The sequence below is a fragment of the Pollachius pollachius genome, assembly GCF_949987615.1.
Source record: "Pollachius pollachius genome assembly, chromosome: 4".
NCBI classification, from domain to species: Eukaryota; Metazoa; Chordata; class Actinopteri; order Gadiformes; family Gadidae; genus Pollachius; species Pollachius pollachius.
The window spans coordinates 33,722,367-33,743,982 of record NC_136937.1 but is presented as its reverse complement, the minus strand read 5'-3'; the positions used below and the strand labels follow the sequence as shown (position 1 = coordinate 33,743,982).

At 49.6% G+C, this 21,616-nt stretch overlaps 1 protein-coding gene across 1 annotated transcript; it reads right to left on the bottom strand.

Annotated features, from left to right (window-relative positions):
* Positions 1-8,848: 8,848 nt before the first annotated feature.
* acadl (acyl-CoA dehydrogenase long chain) lies at positions 8,849-16,101 on the bottom strand. The gene is made up of 11 exons (XM_079734322.1): positions 15,907-16,101; positions 15,223-15,405; positions 14,152-14,289; positions 13,607-13,771; positions 13,283-13,349; positions 12,458-12,622; positions 11,697-11,798; positions 10,904-11,017; positions 10,438-10,565; positions 10,239-10,325; positions 8,849-9,893 (listed from the first exon to the last, which is right to left on the bottom strand). Exons 1-11 carry the CDS (start codon positions 15,984-15,986, stop codon positions 9,800-9,802), a joined length of 1,323 nt encoding a protein of 440 aa, XP_079590448.1. The 5' UTR covers positions 15,987-16,101; the 3' UTR covers positions 8,849-9,799.
* Between the last annotated feature and the right edge of the window lie 5,515 nt (positions 16,102-21,616).

The window sequence follows — 21,616 nt, the reverse complement described above, 5'->3', positions numbered from 1 at the left end:
CTGCACCTCAGTACTCGATGGGAGAAGTACTACTGCACCTCAGTACTGCGATGGAGTAGTACTACTGCATCTAGTACTGCGATGGAGAAGTACTACTGCACCTCAGTACTGCGATGGAGTAGTACTACTGCATCTAGTACTGCGATGGAGAAGTACTACTGCACCTCATTACTGCGATGGAGTAGTACTACTGCATCTCAGTACTACTCTATCGTAGTACTACTGCACCACAGTACTACTCTATCGTAGTACTACTGCATCTCAGTACTGCCCCATCGTAGTAATACGATTGAATATCGTAGTAATACAATACTCCATCGTAGTGCTACAATACTCCATCGTAGTACTACAATACTCCATCGTAGTGCTACAATACTCCATCGTAGTACTACAATACTCCATCCTAGTACTACAATACTCCATCCTAGTACTACAATAATCCATCCTAGTACTACAATACTGCATCCTAGTACTACAATACTCCATCCTAATACTACTCTCTCAGCGCGGTGGAGAGCCGTCCTCAGAGACATGGCAACACCCCCTCCTTTGTGAGGCGGTGTCCACGGTAACCGTCGCCATTGGCGACGGGGGGGGTCCATAGCAGGGGGGGGGGGCGAGAAACGAGGAGTGTGCGGTGAAAAAACAAGACGGCTGCTCCCAGGTGTAAAGGTGCAGTGGGCCCCCTCCAGACGGAGGCACGCCGCCCGGAAACCCTAAAGGTTGCTGGTTCGACCCCCTGTTCCTCCCAAGCAGGGGTGTCGAGGTGTCCCTGAGCGAGAGACGCCCCGCCCCCCTCCCCCTGACTGCTCCTGACTGGCTGGCTGTCGCCCTGGGGGGTCGACTCCGCCATTGGGGGGGGGAATGAATCGCCTCGGGTAAAAGCGTCAGCAAAAAAGGCACCGAAATGTGAACGAAAGCCGTGCACGAAGGGGGCTTTGAGCGAGCAGTCCCCTTGGCTCTACAGCAGCAGTCTGTCCTGACGTGTCTCTCTGCTCTCCCTGCACTCAACGCTTCATACAGCCGGGGGGGGGGGGGGGGAAACAGAACAGAGTGGTCTCCTGTGTCGGAAGACAGACTAAATCTGCCCTGTGGAACGTCTGGTTCCTCCATCCTCTATGACCCCCACTTCTTCTGCCCCCGGGACTTGGGAAGGACCACAACATATCCAGAATGCACTTGGCAGCGCCCCCCCCCTCAGTGACAGGTCGAGACGGACTGGCCCCCCGCTATCACTCAGGGGACAGGAGGCTGTGTGTTTTAGGGTGTTCGCTGTCCGGGGGTTAGGGTCTCCCCTCCTGATAGGACCGGCCCGGTGTGGGGGTCCCCTCTGAATGAAGGGCCCTCTGAGCCCCGGGTGGGCCCCGGTGCCCGAGGGGAAAGCTGAGGACCCCATTCATCAGGCCTCCATCTGGCCCCTGGCTCGGACCGGGGGGGACAGAGAGCCTCTGTAGGGGGCCGGGTCAGACAGGGGCTGGGACACGCACACACACACACACACACACACACACACTGTATATGAACACACACACACACACTGTATATGAACACACACACACACACACACTGTATATGAACACACTCATACACACGCACGCACGCACGCATGCACACACACTGTATATGAACACCACACACACACTGTATATGAACACACACATACACGCACTACGCACGCACACACACTTGTATATGAACACACACACACTACACGCATGCACACACAGTGTCTATGAACACGCACATGACACATAAACCACACACACACGCACAAACACACTGTATATGAACACACACACACACACACACACACACACACACACACTGTATATGAACCACACACCATACACACACACACTGTATAAAAACACACAGACATACACGCATACTGACAAACTGACAAACACACTGTTATACACCAGAAACCCACGCACACACACACACAACTGAGAGCACATTGTATATACACACACACAAACACACTGGTACACCCACACACACTGGGAACAGGCTGTACACACACAGACCCCCAGACACACGTGCTTACTGACAAACACACACGTGCACACTGAGAGCACACTGTAGACACTCAAACACATGCCAAGCACAAACACACACTGTAACCAAACACACTGGGAGCACACTGCACTCACACACACAAGTGTACTGAGACACACGCTGTTCAAACGCACACACATGTTGCAATTCTGTGCGCACACACAAAGTAAACTCAGTGAGAGAGTGCTGAGTGCTCTCTCCCTCCCTCTCTCTCCCTCCCCCTCTCTCTCCCTCTCTCTCCCTCCCTCTCCCTCCCTCTCTCTCCCTCTCTCTCTCCCTCCCTCCCTCTCTCTCCCTCCCTCCCTCTCTCTCCCTCCCTCTCTCTCCTCCCTCCCTCCCTCCCTCTCTCTCCCTCCCTCTCTCTCTCTCCCTCCCTCTCTCTCTCTCCCTCCCTCTCCCTCTCTCCCCCCCCTCTCTCTCCCTCCCTCTCCCTCTCTCCCCCCCTCTCTCTCCCTCCCTCTCTCTCTCTCTCTCTCTCTCTCTCTCTCTCTCTCTCCCTCCCTCCCCCTCCCTCTCTCCCTCCTCCGCTGACTCTTATTTTATCTTCATGCCATCACACGCCAAGTCCCCCCTCCTCTCCCTGATCAACACAACAACCCCCACCCCCGCCCCCCAGCGTTACCGTGGTAACCACCTGCCAGAGCCGACGCCGCTGCGACCGCGGCGGCGTCAATAGCATCATTCATCACCAGATGCTAACGGCCGCCCCAGAACCACAGCCAACCGCTTAGTCGCTAACACGATTAACGCTTAGCCGCTACATCTGGAAACTATAAACACTCTGGTGGGGGGGGGCTGTTGGCCGCGATGCTATAGGGTCGTTAGGGGCTTCCTGTTCGGACAGAACTCTCTCAACCAACCAGGGAAGACATCGGACCACTTCGACATCTATCAGGCTCTCTCATTCAGAGGGATTGACAGTGGATACAGATGCAGGGGAGCAGGTAGGGGTTAGACAGTACAGAGACAGGTCATTAAGGAGCAGGTAGGGGTTAGACAGTACAGAGACAGGTCGTTAAGGAGCAGGTAGGGGTTAGACAGTACAGAGACAGGTCGTTAAGGAGCAGGTAGGGGTTAGACAGTACAGAGACAGGTCGTTAAGGAGCAGGTAGGGGTTAGACAGTACAGAGACAGGTCGTTAAGGAGCAGGTAGGGGTTAGACAGTACAGAGACAGGTCGTTAAGGAGCAGGTAGGGGTTAGACAGTACAGAGACAGGTCGTTAAGGAGCAGGTAGGGGTTAGACAGTACAGAGACAGGTCGTTAAGGAGCAGGTAGGGGTTAGACAGTACAGAGACAGGTCGTTAAGGAGCAGGTAGGGGTTAGACAGTACAGAGACAGGTCGTTAAGGAGCAGGTAGGGGTTAGACAGTACAGAGACAGGTCGTTAAGGAGCAGGTAGGGGTTAGACAGTACAGAGACAGGTCATTAAGGAGCAGGTAGGGGTTAGACAGTACAGAGACAGGTCATTAAGGAGCAGGTAGGGGTTAGACAGTACAGAGACAGGTCGTTAAGGAGCAGGTAGGGGTTAGACAGTACAGAGACAGGTCGTTAAGGAGCAGGTAGGGGTTAGACAGTACAGAGACAGGTCGTTAAGGAGCAGGTAGGGGTTAGACAGTACAGAGACAGGTCGTTAAGGAGCAGGTAGGGGTTAGACAGTACAGAGACAGGTCGTTAAGGAGCAGGTAGGGGTTAGACAGTACAGAGACAGGTCGTTAAGGAGCAGGTAGGGGTTAGACAGTACAGAGACAGGTCGTTAAGGAGCAGGTAGGGGTTAGACAGTACAGAGACAGGTCGTTAAGGAGCAGGTAGGGGTTAGACAGTACAGAGACAGGTCGTTAAGGAGCAGGTAGGGGTTAGACAGTACAGAGACAGGTCGTTAAGGAGCAGGTAGGGGTTAGACAGTACAGAGACAGGTCGTTAAGGAGCAGGTAGGGGTTAGACAGTACAGAGACAGGTCGTTAAGGAGCAGGTAGGGGTTAGACAGTACAGAGACAGGTCGTTAAGGAGCAGGTAGGGGTTAGACAGTACAGAGACAGGTCGTTAAGGAGCAGGTAGGGGTTAGACAGTACAGAGACAGGTCGTTAAGGAGCAGGTAGGGGTTAGACAGTACAGAGACAGGTCGTTAAGGAGCAGGTAGGGGTTAGACAGTACAGAGACAGGTCATTAAGGAGAAGGTAGGGGTTAGACAGTACTGAGCCTGTTCGGAAAGATGCATCAAAACAGATTCTCTGGTGATGAAAGGCCATACTGCGAGAGTTCACACACACACACACACACACACACACACACACACATACACCCTCCTGATCCACACTGTCAACACACACGCTGTCTCCACGGACGTCAAATCTGTCGGTGACCCAGACTCAAGGATTTAGGTGACGCTGTTACCGCGGCGAACTTGCTGCCATGACAACCAAAGCAACAGTCAGCTGCACAACAAAGTTGCGCGGCCGCGGCCACCGATACCAGGGCAAGGTTTGGTTCATAGCGAACACGATCAGGAGCTGATTAATCAATTAGCTGATTAATGAGTTCATCAGTCACGTGCTGTGGATTAGACAGCAGAGTCTGAGCTGACTGGATCATAAACACCCTCACTCCTCCAGGGGAGAGACTGGGAGATTATAGGATGAGACGAGAGCGGATCAGACACCACGCCCCAAAACACTGCTGACGAACCGCACGTCAAATATTACACGTGAATAACACAAACAGATATCATATATACTGTATATATAAACAAATGATATGATATGAATAAAAAAAACAATGGTAAAGTCATAGTTATAAATACATATAATATATGTCATATAAATTGTACCATTGTTTTATTGATGCAATAATTGATGTTCAATGGGGCAGGAATGTTCCAGAACTAATTGAGGACACCATAGAGGGCACTTGTGTGTGTGTGTGTGTGTGTGTGTGTGTGTGTGTGTGTGTATGTGAGTGCGTGTTTGATTCGATGTGACAGGCGCTGTCAGGGTCTGTTTGAGAGGATCCTAGCCAGCGCTAAGCTAAGAGGACAGTAGCCTAGCGCTAAGCTAAGAGCACAGTAGCCTAGCGCTAAGCTAAGAGCACAGTAGCCTAGCGCTAAGCTAACAGAAAACTACAGCTAAGCTAAGAAGACAATTATAGCCTAGCGCTAAGCAAAGCTAAAAGGCAATTAGAGCTAAGCTAAGAGCACAGTGGCATTAAGCTAAGAGGACTTAACCCAGTGCTAAGATAAAAGCAGAGTCGCTCTAAGCTAAGAGGTCAATAGTGTTTATGCCGAGTCACGCTACACGACAAATAGCCCGATTTTGTAGCAGAAGTTGCGCCCGTTTTTCCGCTTCCGACACTGAGCAGCAGAGCCCTGATTGGTCGACGGTTCAACCGATTTTTCCTCCATATTACCCGTGATGTGGGGGTGTTACAAGTGTTTCTTAACGACCAGGCTGAACCGGTTCTAACATCGCGTTAACACTACCTTCGTCCGTCGACGGATGGGGGCTTTCTGACGTATCCACGTGTTTTCCCGGGTTGTACTAAAAATGCGATTTCCTTGGCTTGTGCATTTGCGTATATTTGCATAACGGAAATGCCTGAAAGGAACTTTGGCGTCAACTATTTGACGCAGGCCACGGAGCCGACAGAACGGACGGACCCACAATGCATTTCGAGAGCGCCGTATGTAAAGTCAATGAGATCCGTTGACAGATGTGCAGCGTGAACGCGACGTAAATCACAAATCAGGTTCAATGCCCGTCAGCGCTCAGTCCTGCCCCAGTGCCGTCAGGCAAGGCACTGTGTCTGTAACACACTAGTAGTACATTACTCGTGTGTTACAGACACACTGCTGGTGAGTTACAGACACACTGTCTGTAACACAGCAGCAGTGTGTCTGTAACACACTAGCAGTACATTACTGGTGTGTTACAGACCAACTGCTGGTGTGTCTGTAACACATTACTGGTGTGTTACAGATACACTGCTGGTGAGTTACAGACACACTGTCTGTAATGCACTAGCAGTGTGTCTGTAACACACCTGTTGTGTGTCTAACACACCAATAGTGTGTCTGTAACACACCAGAAGTGTGTCTGTAACACAGCAGTTGTGTGTCTATAACACACTAGCAGTGTGTCTGTAACACACCAGTTGTGTGTCTGTAACACACTAGCAGTGTGTCTGTAACACACCAGTTGTGTGTCTGTAACACAGCAGCAGTGTGTCTGTAACACACCAGTAGTGTGTCCACCTTCTGGCTGGTGTGTCCTCAGTGTGTATGGGATCAGAATCAATTTTTGGCCTGTCAATGATGGCCTGTCAATGATTGACAGGCCAGGTGATTTCCTCGAGCTAATCAGAGGAAAGATGCCCTGGTTCTTCAGAAGTGAGGTGGGAGCGTTCTGAATGGTCTCACACAGAGAGGCGTACGCAACAGATATATCTCTCTCCCACACACACACACACAAACACACACAGACACACACACACACACACACACACACACACACACTTAACAGCCACTCAACAGAGATATCGATGGATAGTTTGTGACCGGCGGCTGTGATCAACCGCGCGCGGACATAAAAGGATGGAGAGGCACGCGCGCAGGAAGATGAATGGACGCGTGAATAATGAATGACTTGCAGGATCCACGCGCAGTTTCGGGGGGGGGGGGGGGGGGGGGGGGGGAGGCGGTGACAGCGCACGAGGTTGCTTCGACAAAAAGACGACTCCTCCAAAACACAGACCCACCACGCGCCACCGGAACCGGGCCCAGCCCACCTTGCGTTGAAAGGACCGAATCTCGTAGCGTCTATTGCGCGCGCAGCGAGATCTATTCCCGACATATTCCCGGGAAATAAAGGCGAGGAGCTGGCGGCTCTGTGGCTGACTGATGGAGAGGCGGCTGGGGAGGTCTGAGGAGTCTAGGGGACCTGGGGGGGTCTGAGGGGGTCTGACGCGGTCTGGGGGCTCTGAGTCTGCGCTATGCGGCGTGCGATTCAGCAGAGTCGCTCCCTGGCTTGGAGCTGAACAAAGACACCGGCTACACGCGCGCGCGAACACACGCACGCGCTTGAAAACACGCACAGGCACGCACACACACACACACACACACACACACACACACACACACACACACCCTCTCTTACCAGTGAGAACAGTATTCATGCGCAGGATGTGATTAAAATTAAGCGGGTATATTCATGATCAGAGGAGGTTGCTGAGCGACGGTTTGTTTAAAATAAAAACAATCTGAAGAATAACCGACATTGTGTATAATATATACGGAGTGATGCGGTCTGCAGGTCCGACCACATCACTGCTCATCACACAGACACACACGCGCACGAGCCGCTCGGGACTGATCACACCGGTCCCCATGACGCGCACACACACACACACACACACACAAGAACGCACGCACAGAATAATTGAACAACTTTGCAGCGCAAGTAAACCGGGAGACGCTGGTGACTAAACGCGCCCAGACGTCCCGCAACCGGGGGTTTAACGCGAGCACCGCTCCTACCTGCTGCTGCAGATCCGTGCTGGTATCCGTGCGCGTGTGAGCGGCGCTCGGGCGGCGACACAGAGGCTCTACTGGCCCCGCCCTCCCCGCGGGTCGGTACCGTAGCGCCGGATGTAGAGGCGCAGCGAGGTTTGGATTGGTGGCGGTGGAGGCACGCTGGAGGGAGCGTCTACTACGGTAGACAAATATAATAATGAACACGGATGCATATGAAACATACGTTCTGCTGGGCACCAACAAATGCAGCGATATAAACACACAGACAACAATGTTTACAACACGCACACATAAACACACACACAGACCACAATATTAACAGCACGCACACACACACACACACACACACACACACACACACACACACACACACACACACACACACACAAAGACTACAATAATTACCCCCCCCCCCGCCCACACACACAGGCAGCTGTATGGTTGTGATCCTCATGTGTTTCCGTACATTATGGTAAAGACTCTGCGGAGGTGTTGGTCGGAGAGACACACCGCCACCTGGGTGTGGCTCTCTGTTGCTGATGAGAGATGAGAAGAGAGGCGGGGGGGGGCGAGGGGAGAGAGAGAGAGAGAGATCTGCTGGGAGAGAACGCCCTCTCTAACGCGCCCCCCCCCCCCCCCCCCCCCCCCCCCACATTTTCAACGCCCTCGCTTGACGTTCAACCGGCAAATGAGCGCGAGCTGCACCGGGGATCTCCCGGTTTTTTACGACACGCGCCGTTAAGCAGCGTCCCACGAGGTACCGTCGGCCCGGCGGCCACCTGCTGCTCCGTAACAGCCCGGAGGAACCGCCCGGAGATGCTGGACAGATGCGTCGTTCCTGATTGGTCGGCTAGGGTTAATATTAACCTTTTATTGCACGGAACTATGGACATTTTGGAAAATCCCTTAATGAACTTCCCCTCACTCAGGAAAACCCAGTGGGAATATACAGCCCTTAAAATAAGATGAGATGGATCTAATAAAGAACGAACCGTTTTTAACTGAAAAACCCAAATGGTTCAGTCAGTAAGGAATGAAAAAGTGTCTCAGCAAAGGTGAGACCTGCCAGAGTAAAGTAAAGGGATCAAGTCCGAGACGACATCGCCCCCCAGTGGCGGAGACGCCACCCTCCCCCAGAGGAGAGACGCCACCCTCCCCCCAGTGGCGGAGAGACGCCACTGCCCCCCATCCCCGCTAGTTAAAATTTACCATTATGGGAATACTTTATGGAAAGTGACAGAAAGTGAAATTGACAGAAAAACAAGTGTGTACCAACCAGTGTGCTGTTTTATTGGACAATATTATCAAGTTCTCACAGTAGACAATACATTTAAAAGTTAGGCCACACAAGCTAATGGGATTTGTTAACATTTATTAAATTGGCTCTTTGTTTTAGTGCTCCGTTGACGTGAGGGCATTTGATAATGTCAGGCGATAAACTGTTGTCACAAGTGCTTGGAAAGTAGTAACAACAAACGCAAACCCAAATCAGCCTCCGTCATTAAAAGACTGAGCTAATGATATGAACTCAATGTGGCGGTTAAAGATTCATATTTATTCATTCGTTGGCATCATTATTGTGTGAATCTGATTTGAACTGCAATGAGTGTTCTAAGGACACTTGGTAGAATTAAACCCCGGCAATCAAGTTTAATTTCTATTTTAGATCATATAAGGTTACCCCGTGGCTCCACTCACGAGGCCAGCTGGCGTTGAGTCCTCGGTAACCAACGGCAACGACCCTGGGGCCGAATCCGATTGGACCTCGGTGCACTCGCTCTTCGATTTGATTCGCTTTTGTTTTTAGAAACACACACACACACACACACACACACACACACACACACACCTGCTGGTGATCACAAACAAGATGGACGCCCTCTGAACACCTCGTGGTTTACCACAAAATGGAGATCGGACAAGAAGCCCTCATCACTCCCTCAACTAAAGATTAGCCCTGTACTTAATTACAGCCCTGAATATTTACACGTGCACACATCTAAAAGTGGTCCTGACACAGCAAACGGCCCCCCAGGAAGGAAGGAAGGAGGAAGAGGAGCACCCGTCAGCCTGAGGAAGAGGAGCACCCGTCAGCCTGAGGAAGAGGAGCACCCGTCAGCCTGAGGAAGAGGAGCACCCGTCAGCCTGAGGAAGAGGAGCACCCGTCAGCCTGAGGAAGGGGAGCACCCGTCAGCCTGAGGAAGAGCCCCTTGGTCTTCCTCACTTGGTGCTGATGATGGTGCGTGCGATCAGCTCCTTCATGATCTCGTTGGTGCCCCCGTAGATGGGCTGCACCCGGGAGTCCACGAAGGCCCTGGGGGGGACACCGGGGGGTCAGTAGCTTTATATACCAGGGTACTCTACACCTAGTCACAGTTACACAGAAGGGCTTTTTAATGGTCCAGCGCTCCCGCAACGCAACGACCAGCAGACGCCTCGACGCAGTCCTGAGCCTTTAATGGTTCTGCGCGGGGTTTCAGCGAGCGGACCAATCGCAGCGCTCGCTGCTGCGTCGCCTCGACGGAAGGTTAACGTTTTCGGGAGGGTCCGCAAGGAGGTAAGGGGTCCGTAACCGCCTTGCGTTGCGTGAACGTGGAACCATAAAAAGCCCTTAAGAGTTACATTTGCAGAGAGAGAGAGAGAGACACTGCCCACTCACTTGGCGATGGGGTACTCCATCATATATCCCCAGCCTCCGTGCATCTGCACACACTGGGTGGCTACCTTGTTCTGGAGGTCAGACGCCCTGCGGAACACACACAATTATAATAGAAAACAATAGAATCCTTATTCCTGGTTAGGGTGAGGAGGAGGAGGAGGAGGAGGAGGAACAGGAGGAGGAGGAAGAGGATCTTCACCAGCACTTGGCCATGGAGGCGGTGGAGGAGTCCAGCCTCTTCTCGCCGTGGAGCTGCAGGCAGCTGTCCAGGAAGGCCCGGCCCACGCAGATCTCGGTCTTCATCTCCGCCAGCTTGTGCTGCACCGTCTGAGACGCACAACACAACAACACAACCACCGTCTGAGTCCCACAACACAACAACAGCCTCAGCCTGCTGCGCAACGCCCGGTTAAACCTGCACTGTGTGCCTTCTCCCTTCAGCACCCCCTAGTGGTGGGAGCTGGAACTACAGTTAAATGACCCCTAGTGGTGGGAGCTGGAACTAGAGTTCAGCTAAATTATATTTTACCTCTAGTAGATTGAGGTAGCTAGAGCTATAGCTACTTAACCTCAGGCAGAATGAGAACGAGTCCCGTTCAGCTGGGATTCAAACCCCTGACCCCCCCTCCTGACATAAGCGAGTCACGGTCGGGCTCTCCTCAGACCTGCAGGTGGGCGATGGTCTTTCCGAAGGCCTTCCTCTGCATCACGTAGTTCCTGGTCTCCTCAAACATGAACTCACAGCTGGCGATGGCCATGTCTGCGATCAGCAGGCGCTCCTGGAGGCAGAGCACGGCAGGAGGGCCAGCATCAGACACACCGACGGCAGTACGGACAGACTTACAGCAAGGACACATAGCCCGCAGTACGGACAAGAGACACCCACACAGAATAGGCTCACATTACACACGACAGACTCGCACGACAGACTCACACACACGACAGACTCACAGACAGACGCACAGAGAACAGACTCACACACCACAGAGAACAGACTCACACACAGACTCCTCCACAACAGACTCACACACAACAGACTCACAGAGAAGAGACTCCCCCACAACAGACTCACACACAACAGACTCACACACAGACTCCTCCACAACAGACTCACACACAACAGACTCACACATAACAGACTCACACACAACAGACTCACACACAACAGACTCCCCCACAACAGACTCACAGACTCACAGAGAACAGACTCACAGAGAACAGACTCACACACAACAGACTCACAGAGAACAGACTCACAGAGAACAGACTCACAGAGAACAGACTCACACACAACAGACTCACAGAGAACAGACTCACAGAGAACAGACTCACACACAACAGACTCACAGAGAACAGACTCACAGAGAACAGACTCACAGAGAACAGACTCACACACAACAGACTCACAGAGAACAGACTCCCCCACAGAAAGTAATACCCCCTGCGGGGCTGTCGTACCTGCGGCAGCTCGTTCATGAGGTAGTAGAAGCCCTTGTTCAGCTCCCCCAGCAGGGCGCTGGCCGGCAGCCTCACGTCCTCGAAGAACAGCTCCGCCGTGTCCTGGGGGGGTGGGTGTCCAGACCACAAGAACCCCCCGGTCACCATCTAGCTCACTCCTCCACTCCCCTCCCTCTACATTACAATCGCTTGTCCGTTCTAGCAACTTCCTATTGTCTAGCTTTCAGATTTGATACTTGCTTCTTTTTTTACCCTCTGCAGTACCCCACAGTTCCCCCAGGGGTAAACATACCCCCATTTGAGAACCACCGTCTTAAATGTCGCGTTATGGACCCGCCAGAAGGCGTGTTTGATTACCTGGGCCTGTGTGTAGTGTGTGGGAAGTGTGTGGGTAGTGTGTGGGTAGTGTGTGGGTAGTGTGTGTGTAGTGTGTGAGAACCTGGGCCTCCAGAAGGAGTGTGTGAGTAGGGTGTGTGTGTAGTGTGTGAGAACCTGGGCCTTCAGAAGGAGTGTGTGAGTGGTGTGTGAGCAGTGTGTGGGTATTGTGTGAGTAGTGTGTGAGTGTTTTGTGTGCGAGCAGTGTGTAAGTAGTGTGTGAGCAGTGTGTGAGCAGTGTGTGGGTAGTGTGTGGGCAGTGTGTGGGCAGTGTGTGTGAGTTATGTGTGTGAGTAGTGTGTGCGTAGTGTGTGAGCAGTGTGTGTGTAGTGTGTGTGTGAGTTTTGTGTGCGAGTAGTGGGTGAGTAGTGTGTGTGTGTGAGTACCTGGGCCTTGAGGCCGATCTTGTCCAGCTTGCGCCCCTTCTGGAAGCCCTTCATGCCGTCCTCCACCAGGAACAGGCTGATGCCGTGAGCCGCCGTCTTGGCCTCGCGGTCCGTCACCGTCACCACGACGACCAGGTCGCACATCCACCCGTTGGTGATGAACACCTCCAGGGGAACAGAGAGTGGTTTAGTCAATGATTGAAGTACAGAACACAAGAGTAGCTCTCTTGGCACTTGAACTACTTTGGTACGTTTCTGTACACGTGTAAGCCAGCGAACACGTTTCAAGCTATAGTTAGCAAGCGTGCTTAAAGCTAGCATATTCAAAGCTAGTGTTAGCAAGCATATTGTAAGAGAGTGTTAGGCTTTTTCAAAGATAGTGTTAGCAAGCATAGTTAAAGCTAACACATTCAGAGCAAGTGTTAGAAAGCACATTCAAAGCTAGTGTTAACAAGCATATTCAAGTGTGGGGATAGCAAGTGTGTTAGCGTGCATTTTCAAAGCTAGCATTAGCCATCATAAGATGTTTGGAGAGATGGCTAATCATAGCCTGTTATTGTTATCTTATTGCTGCTTTGAGATAATTGTTTTTAACTCCCAGCACGTGTAGGCTACAGGTGTCAAAATGCCTCATGTACCTCAATACCGCACATACCGCACTAATTAATCAAGTCAACAAAAAACAGAGATTTGAGTATCAGAACTACTGCATCAATCTGTACTTTGATTTCCAGCGATAAAAAGTTAAATACTGCATGTCTTTGTTTTTTTCCGGAAGCTTCAACTTGAAGTGTAGCTGTTTCCCGGGTAACCACCCGACCGTACCTTGTTCCCGTTCAGGATCCAGTCAGAGCCGTCCCTCTTGGCATGCGTCCGAACTCCCTGGAGATCGCTGGTGGACGGAAAGGAAAAGAAAAACATCTCACTCGTACCAGAAGGACCGGGCGGATTCAGTCAAACCCTTCGGTACGGTAACTCAAGCGCAACTTTAAAGAATATTAAAGTTCCCTGTTTTGGAAGAAATACTTAAACACGGACTGCGTTAGAAAGCTAGGTGGGAAGGTGCGCCAAGCTGTACCGACAGAAGGGTGTTCCGTCCTAGGTTACTGGGCGTTGCCGGGGTTACGGGCGGACGGGGCGGTGCCTCACCTGCCGGCCCCGGGCTCCGTCATGGCGATGGCGCTGATGCACTTGCCGGCGGCCATGAGGGGGATGAAGCGCTCCACCTGCTCTGCGTTGCCGTAGTTACTGATGTAGGGCATGACGATGTCCGAGTGCAGAGCGAACCCAGGGCCAGTGCAGTTACAGTACATCCTGTAACACACCGGGTAGTATAGGGCAGTTACAGTACATCCTGTGACACACCGGGTAGTATAGGGCAGTTACAGTACATCCTGTAACACGCCAGGTAGTATAGGGCAGTTACAGTACATCCTGTAACACGCCAGGTAGTATAGGGCAGTTACAGTACATCCTGTAACACACCGTGGACACAACAGGGTTGTGTAGTGTAGTGTAGTAAAGTGTAGTGTGGAATAGTATTAGCAGTTGAGGAGTACTGTAATAGTATAATATAGTATAGTATTAGCAGTACTATAGTACTGTGATAGTATAATATTAGTAGTACTGCAGTACTGTGATAGTGTAGTGTAGTACAGTATAATGTAGTAGTACTAGTATAGTATACTACTCACTGCTCCTCCCAGACGACGGCAGCAGAGAGGAGGTCTCCTCCGATCCCCCCCTGCTCCTCCGGCGTCATAACTCCCAGAAGCCCTTGCTCCCCGGCCTTCTCCCACAGCTCCCTGCTCACCTGGCCCGCCTTCTCCCATCTGGGGTTAGGCAATCCACAGACAGGTAGGGGTTAGACAGTCCACAGACAGGCAGGGGTTAGACAGTACAGAGACAGGTCATTAAGGAGCAGGTAGGGGTTAGACAGTACAGAGACAGGTCATTAAGGAGCAGGTAGGGGTTAGACAGTACAGAGACAGGTCGTTAAGGAGCAGGTAGGGGTTAGACAGTACAGAGACAGGTCGTTAAGGAGCAGGTAGGGGTTAGACAGTACAGAGACAGGTCATTAAGGAGCAGGTAGGGGTTAGACAGTACAGAGACAGGTCATTAAGGAGCAGGTAGGGGTTAGACAGTACAGAGACAGGTCATTAAGGAGCAGGTAGGGGTTAGACAGTACAGAGACAGGTCATTAAGGAGCAGGTAGGGGTTAGACAGTACAGACAGGTCATTAAGGAGCAGGTAGGGGTTAGACAGTCCAGAGACAGGTCATTAAGGAGCAGGTAGGGGTTAGACAGTACAGAGACAGGTCATTAAGGAGCAGGTAGGGGTTAGACAGGTCATTAAGGAGCAGGTAGGGGTTAGACAGTACAGACAGGTCATTAAGGAGCAGGTAGGGGTTAGACAGGTCATTAAGGAGCAGATAGGGGTTAGACAGGTCATTAAGGAGCAGGTAGGGGTTAGACAGGTCATTAAGGAGCAGGTAGGGGTTAGACCAGGGGCGCCCGCAGGCCTGCTCTAAAAATAGCACAACTCCTTCTTGAACAACTCTTTCCCACCTTTTTTAAGTCATTGTTGATAATTATTGTGAGAAATCATTAACATGATCGGTGCCTTCACAAAGATGAGTATCATTAATCATTAATAAATCATCATTATTTCAGGAGAGTGTATCAGACCGGGTGCCCTTCGTATGACCCATGAAGTAGCTCTCGGGTTATAAAGGGTGGGTGACCCCTGGGTTAGACAGTACATACTCGCTGTGGTGAGGGACCACCTCCTCCTGGAAGAAGCGGCGTGCGCTCTCCCTGAAGAGGTCGTGGTCCCCGCTGAAGATGCGTCGCGTCCCGACGTCCATCAGTGTCTTGGCGCTCGACGTCTCGGGCCGGTAGGGCGCCGCCGGCTCCCCGGAGGGGTGCGCGTGGCCGTGCTGACGCCGTCTGACGGACCGGGGAGAGCACGCATGACGTCACGGCGAGGTCTTCAAAACAAATGTCAACACGCTGCAGCGAGGGTTGCCAGATTTGGCGGGAAATCTGGCCCAATCTGGCAACGCTCACCGTCAACAACATCGACCCTGAAGAGTCGTTTCGTTGTTCGGTGTTTCGCGATAAAAACGTCAAATATGAAACGCAAGCATGTTCTACGATCTACAGGTGAATGTTTAGAGTGTCATCGCTCCAGGGGGCAAAGAGCGACCCGAGCACTGGCACGTCCTTTGGAAAACGGGGTTAGTGGGTCAAAGGTGAACCTCCCCTCCTCGGACCTTAAGTTCATAGGAGACAACAGAAGACCCTCATAATCCATACGATCACAACGTCAGGATACACTCGGACGACGTGCTGTGTGTGTGTGTGTGTGTGTGTGTGTGTGTGCGTGCAGTGGACTCAAAAACGTGCGTCTTTTGAAGAAGAGCCTTTTAGAAGCGTCTCCGGACCGACCTTGACGTGAGGGCGGACAGCGCCGACAGGGAGGACCTCCCGTCGGACAAATAGCGCCGGGCGGCCCGCTGCAGGAACATGTCGCTGGAGGAGGATTGACGGACGGAGAGCAAACACAATGGACCGAAGCGGATACGCACAGACTTCTGGTGAACTTGTTGCAGCGAACTACATAGAGATGAAAAGAGAGGGAGCAGAGACCACGCCCAGTCTCTGAGTGGACCACGCCCACTCTGCAGCCGTGACGTCTGACGGGCTGAAAAAGCCAGTATCAAACTTCAGAGTGGAATACAATTGTTTAAACAATTAATAAATACAAAATCAAAAGAATACTAAGTATAGATACACAACTAAAAGTTTTAGTTGAGCATCGATGGAATCAAGGGTTTACTAAAATGATATATAATTGTAGCATTATGTGATCATTTAATCCTAATGGAGTTTAAAGAAATGTGCTTCACTGCTCTCTCTTTTTACTGTTACTTACTTGTCCTCGTTCTGAGGTCAATGAAGTTCATCAAACTTCAACTTCTTGTCATTAAAAGACGCTGTATTGTTTGGACCAAAGCATTTAAACTGATATGACATCGTTATACACATTACTGTTCACTTCCGTGACTCACCGCGGGGCGGCGGGCTCTCACATCGACACGGAGCTGTCGTCTCAGGACCCCAAAGTCTAGCCTACTGCTGGCACACAATCAATCAATCTTGACCTCGAAAAACAGGGCTATGGATTGATACACACCATTCTTTACCCTTACAATTCAGTGTTTTTGTTTTAGGAGTATTTAGAAATGATTTTTTTTATTTCATTACTGACAATGTGATTTTCTGGAAACAAACGGTAAATAATCATTGCCCTGTTTAGGTAGCCCACAGAAACATTTGGATGGTTTTCTTTTTGTATAGAATCTGAAGTAGTAAATAAATAATAATAAAAAATCCCTTTGTAAGTACTAACAAAAATAAATCTACCTCTGTGGGGAATACAAAAATGATGTGCTCTATTAAAAAAATAAAACATTTCTACAAGAGATCACGGAAGACGGCGTCGTCCAGGCGTGTGCCATTCAACACTGTCGGGAACACGCGTATAGCAGCCTATCTTCTGTTTTTGTTGCAAATTGAGAGTCGCAATCTGCTTTCCAAGTTGGTAGAATCCATACCATAATCAAAACGTCTAGTAGACCAATGGAAAGTAACAGCATGCACAGAGAAAGACTAATTATTTGTTCTCTCTTTACCACTGACATGCACAGCGACACGTAGGCCTACACCCGACGGAGAACCACAAAGGTTCACGACTAGCCTACGTCGCAACCCCCTTGCGTCAACGTGTTACTTGCGAGAGAGAAGGAGAACCTTTGTGTGACATGTTTTGATTGTTGCTTTGACAAAAAGTTTATTTTCATATTTATTTTCCTTGACTTGGCAACACCTTGTGTGATGTATTGTACATTAGTTGTAGTTCACCTCCTTACCACTGGGTGGCGTCCGTGTCAGTTGAAACCTAAGTCAAGTACAGTTGTACAAGTGAATCTGTGTTGTGTTGAAGACTACCAGTAAACAGCCAGTCATGCTACATCGGTCTCCGTGATTTATTAATATTACATGGTGTCAGAAGTGAACTAGAAGAAATGGAGCAACTGAAACCTCCAAATAGTCTGAGCTTCGAGGGGAACGTCGCTGAAAACTGGAGAACATGGGTTCAGAAATTCGACCTCTATCTCATCGCATCTGGGTTGGCGGAGAAGAGTGAAGAAAGACAGTGTGCAACGTTTCTACATGTGGCGGGAGATGAAGCCTTGAAGGTATATAACACAATGGAGTTTGGTGAGGGAGAATTGGATATGACTGTATTGAAAGAAAGCTTTAGGAAATACTGTGAACCAAGGAAGAATGTAACTTACCTGAGACATATCTTCTTCACGAGAGCGCAAGGAAAAAATGAAACCATTGACGCATACGTGACAGATCTGAAAAATAAAGCTAAGGATTGTGGATTTGGAGCGTTGAATGATGAACTGATAAAAGACTGCATAGTGTGTGGAGTTAACAATGACACAGTGAGGGCAAGACTCTTGCGAGAAGATGAGTTGGATTTGAAAAAAGCCTTAGACATTTGTCGAGCTAATGAAATTACACAGTCACATGAAGGCTCTGCAAGAGGAATCAGACATTGCCGTGAATAAAATAACCAGAACAAAGCCCAGAGCTAAGCAAGATAGCATGCGTGTGCAACGTGACAGGAAAGACGGTGAGGAATGCACTAGATGTGGATACACACACGAGCCAAAGAAATGTCCTGCATTCGGGAAAGTTTGCAACGAGTGTTCAGGGAAGAATCACTTTGGTCGGATGTGCAAAACACCGAAACGAAAGGGATACGTAAAGAAAACAGAGAGAAAAGTTCATGAATTAGAACAGGAACAAAATGCTGAAATGTTTCTAGGTTGCATTGAGATGGAAGAGAATGTGCCAATCAAGCGTCTGGATACAGTCTCTGCAAATAAAAAAGAAAATCAGAAATGGACACAAGCACTGAAAATAAATAACCATGCATTGACATTTAAGATAGACACTGGAGCAGAGTGCAGTGTATTGCCAAAGAATTACAAAGAATATGAGAGAGTAGTTAACAAGAAAGCACTGCTGAAATCCAATTGTAGGCTTGTTACCTATTCTGGCCACACGATGGAGCCAAAAGGCAAGGCAAAGCTGAAGTGCTACCACAAAGACAAGGAATATGAGCTTGAATTCCAAGTTGTTGATGGCAATTCACCTGCAATTATTGGCAGATGCATGCACAGAGCTAGGCCTGATCAAAAGAGTGTTCAAAGTAGGAAATGAAGAAAATGACGACATCTTAGGTGAATATGAAGATTTATTCAAAGGCTTAAGATGTGTTCCAGGATTACACCATATCCAAACGGACAAAGAGGTTCCACCAGTCATCCATGCACCGCGCAAAATACCTGTAGCATTGAAAAACAGAGTTAAAGAAGAATTAGACAGAATGGAAGACATTGGGGTCATTGAGAGACAAACAGAGCCCACTGTCTGGGTAAATAGCATGGTGACTGTAGTCAAACCAAACAAACTCAGGATTTATATTGACCCACAAGATCTCAACAAAGCGATACGCCGAGAGCATTATCCATTACGCACAGTTGAAGAGATAGTCGCAGAAATGCCAAATGCCAAAGTGTTCTCTGTACTGGATGCCAACCATTGCTTCTGGCAAGTGCAACTCGACGACGAAAGCTCCAAACTGTGTACCTTCAACACTCCGTATGGAAGGTATCGGTTCCTGAGATTACCTTTCGGCATCTCGTCCGCTCCAGAGGTGTTTCAAAAGTGCATCGCACAGCGTCTAGAAGGCCTGGAGGGAGTCGTGAACATTGTTGATGACATTCTTGTTTGGGGAGAAAATAAGGAGCAGCATGACAAAAGACTGAGACAGCTGTTAGACATAATCAGAAGCATCAAACTGAAGCTGAATCAAGCTAAGTGCAAGATCAGAATGACTGAAGTCAGCTATGTTGGACATGTCTTGTCAGCAGACGGATTGAAACCCGACCCAGAAAAGGTCAGAGCGATACAGGACATGCCTGAACCAGAAGATAAAGCAGCTCTGATGAGGTTCCTGGGAATGCTGCAGTATCTGGCGAAATTCATACCGAATCTGGCAGAGGTGAGTGCACCTGTGAGAAAACTGCTAGAAAGTGACATAGCATGGCATTGGGACTTTGAACAACAAGAGAGCTTCCGAGAGCTGAAGTCACTGGTGAGCAACACCCCAGTGTTGCGATACTTTGATGTCAGCAAAGACATTACGCTGTCAGTAGACGCAAGTTCTGAAGGATTAGGAGCAGTGATACTGCAAGAGGGACACCCCATAGCATTTGGATCGAGGTCGCTCACTGAGTGTCAGAAAAGATACGCTCAGATAGAGAAAGAGCTTTTCGCTATTGTCTTTGGCTGTGAGAAGTTCAACCAGTACCTTTATGGGATATCTGTGCACGTTGAATCAGACCATAAGCCCTTAGAGACAGTGTTCAAAAAGTCACTACAGAAAGCCCCTCCTCGACTACAAAGAATGCTCATGAGACTGCAACCATATGAACTGCAAGTGAAATACAAACCTGGCAAAGAGTTGTATATAGCAGACACACTGAGCCGTGCCTTTCTCAAAGAGCACACAGAACCACTGTTGGAAGATGAATTACAAGTTCATGTTTTGTCATCTTACCTGCCAATCACACCCGAAAAGCTGAATGCCTTCAAGACAGCAACAGCAGCAGATGAGGAGATGCAACTGGTGATGAAATGCGTTCAGACAGGATGGCCTGCAGAAATCAGACATGTTCCACCAGAGGCCAGGAAGTATTGGACTTTCAGAGAAGAGCTCACATGCTCTGATGGCCTACTCTTCAAACGCTCACGAATTGTCGTACCGCACAGCTTGAGGACAGACATGATGGAGAGAGTTCATGAGTCTCACCTAGGCATCGTGAAGTGCAAAGAAAGAGCCAGAGATGTCATGTACTGGCCAGGAATGGCAAAAGAGATTGAGGATGTTGTTATGAAGTGTACAGTCTGCGATAAGTTCAAATGCCATAACACCAAAGAACCACTCATCAGCCATGAAATACCAGACAGGGCATGGGCAAAAGTTGGCGTTGATCTGTTTCACTACAATCAAGGTGATATCTGATGTGTGTGGATTACTTCTCCAAGTTCCCAGAGATCGCCAAGCTCACACAGACAACTAGTGGACATGAAGTGACAGCGCTCAAGTCAATCTTTGCAAGACATGGAATTCCGGATGAAGTCGTGTCGGACAATGGTCCACATTTCTCAAGTGCAGAATTCAGAACATTCACACAGAACTGGGAATTCATACACACTACGTCCAGTCCAGGATTTCCACAGTCTAATGGACAGAGTGAAAGAGCAATTCAGACAGTGAAAAATCTGTTAAAGAAAGCTGCAGAAAGCCAGAACGAACCATACATTGCTTTGATGGAGTACAGAAATGCACCACTAGATGGCGTTAAGCTGTCTCCTGCTCAGTTGTTAATGGGACGTAGACTGAAAACAAAATTGCCTACATCAAAACAGCTCCTGAAACCACAAATACACAAGAACGCACACAAGAACATCAAAGACAGGCAGCTAAAACAGAAACACTACTTTGATCGTGGAGCAAAACATCTACCGACTCTTGAGGAAGGAGAAAAGATCAGAGTAAAAGTGAAAGACAACTGGCAACCAGCAACTGTGTTGAAAAGTCATGATACGCCAAGATCCTTCCTCATCAAAACACCTGATGGAAATACCTACAGGAGAAACCGTCGACACCTGCTGAAAACCAGAGAAAAGACTTTCACAACACACAGTCCTCCACAACTGGAAGACTACGATCCAGGAGAAAGACAACCTGCAGAAAGTGATGCATCATTCCAGACACCAGCGTCGTCACCTGTGAAAACATCTGCAACACCTACCGTGAATGAAGGAGTGGTGAAGAGCTCACGAGTCGGCAGAGAGATCAAACCGCCGTCTCGTTACTCTCCATGAACTTGAGTATTGAAAGAAAGGAAAAAAAAAGTTTTTGCTATTTTCTGTTTCTATATAAGGCATTGTTTAAGTTGTGAATTTTAAGTAATAGAAATACTGCCAAGGAACATTTAGTTTGTAAGGT

Excerpts from the sequence above, each read along its gene's own strand:
- acadl (XM_079734322.1), bottom strand. The coding sequence starts at position 15,986 with ATGTTCCTGCAGCGGGCCGCCCGGCGCTATTTGTCCGACGGGAGGTCC. Across the intron at positions 14,290-15,222 it reads GTGGTCCCTCACCACAGCGA|ATGGGAGAAGGCGGGCCAGG; the intron begins GTATGTACTGTC and ends GCCTAACCCCAG. Across the intron at positions 13,772-14,151 it reads GCCGTCGTCTGGGAGGAGCA|GATGTACTGTAACTGCACTG; the intron begins GTGAGTAGTATA and ends GGTGTGTTACAG.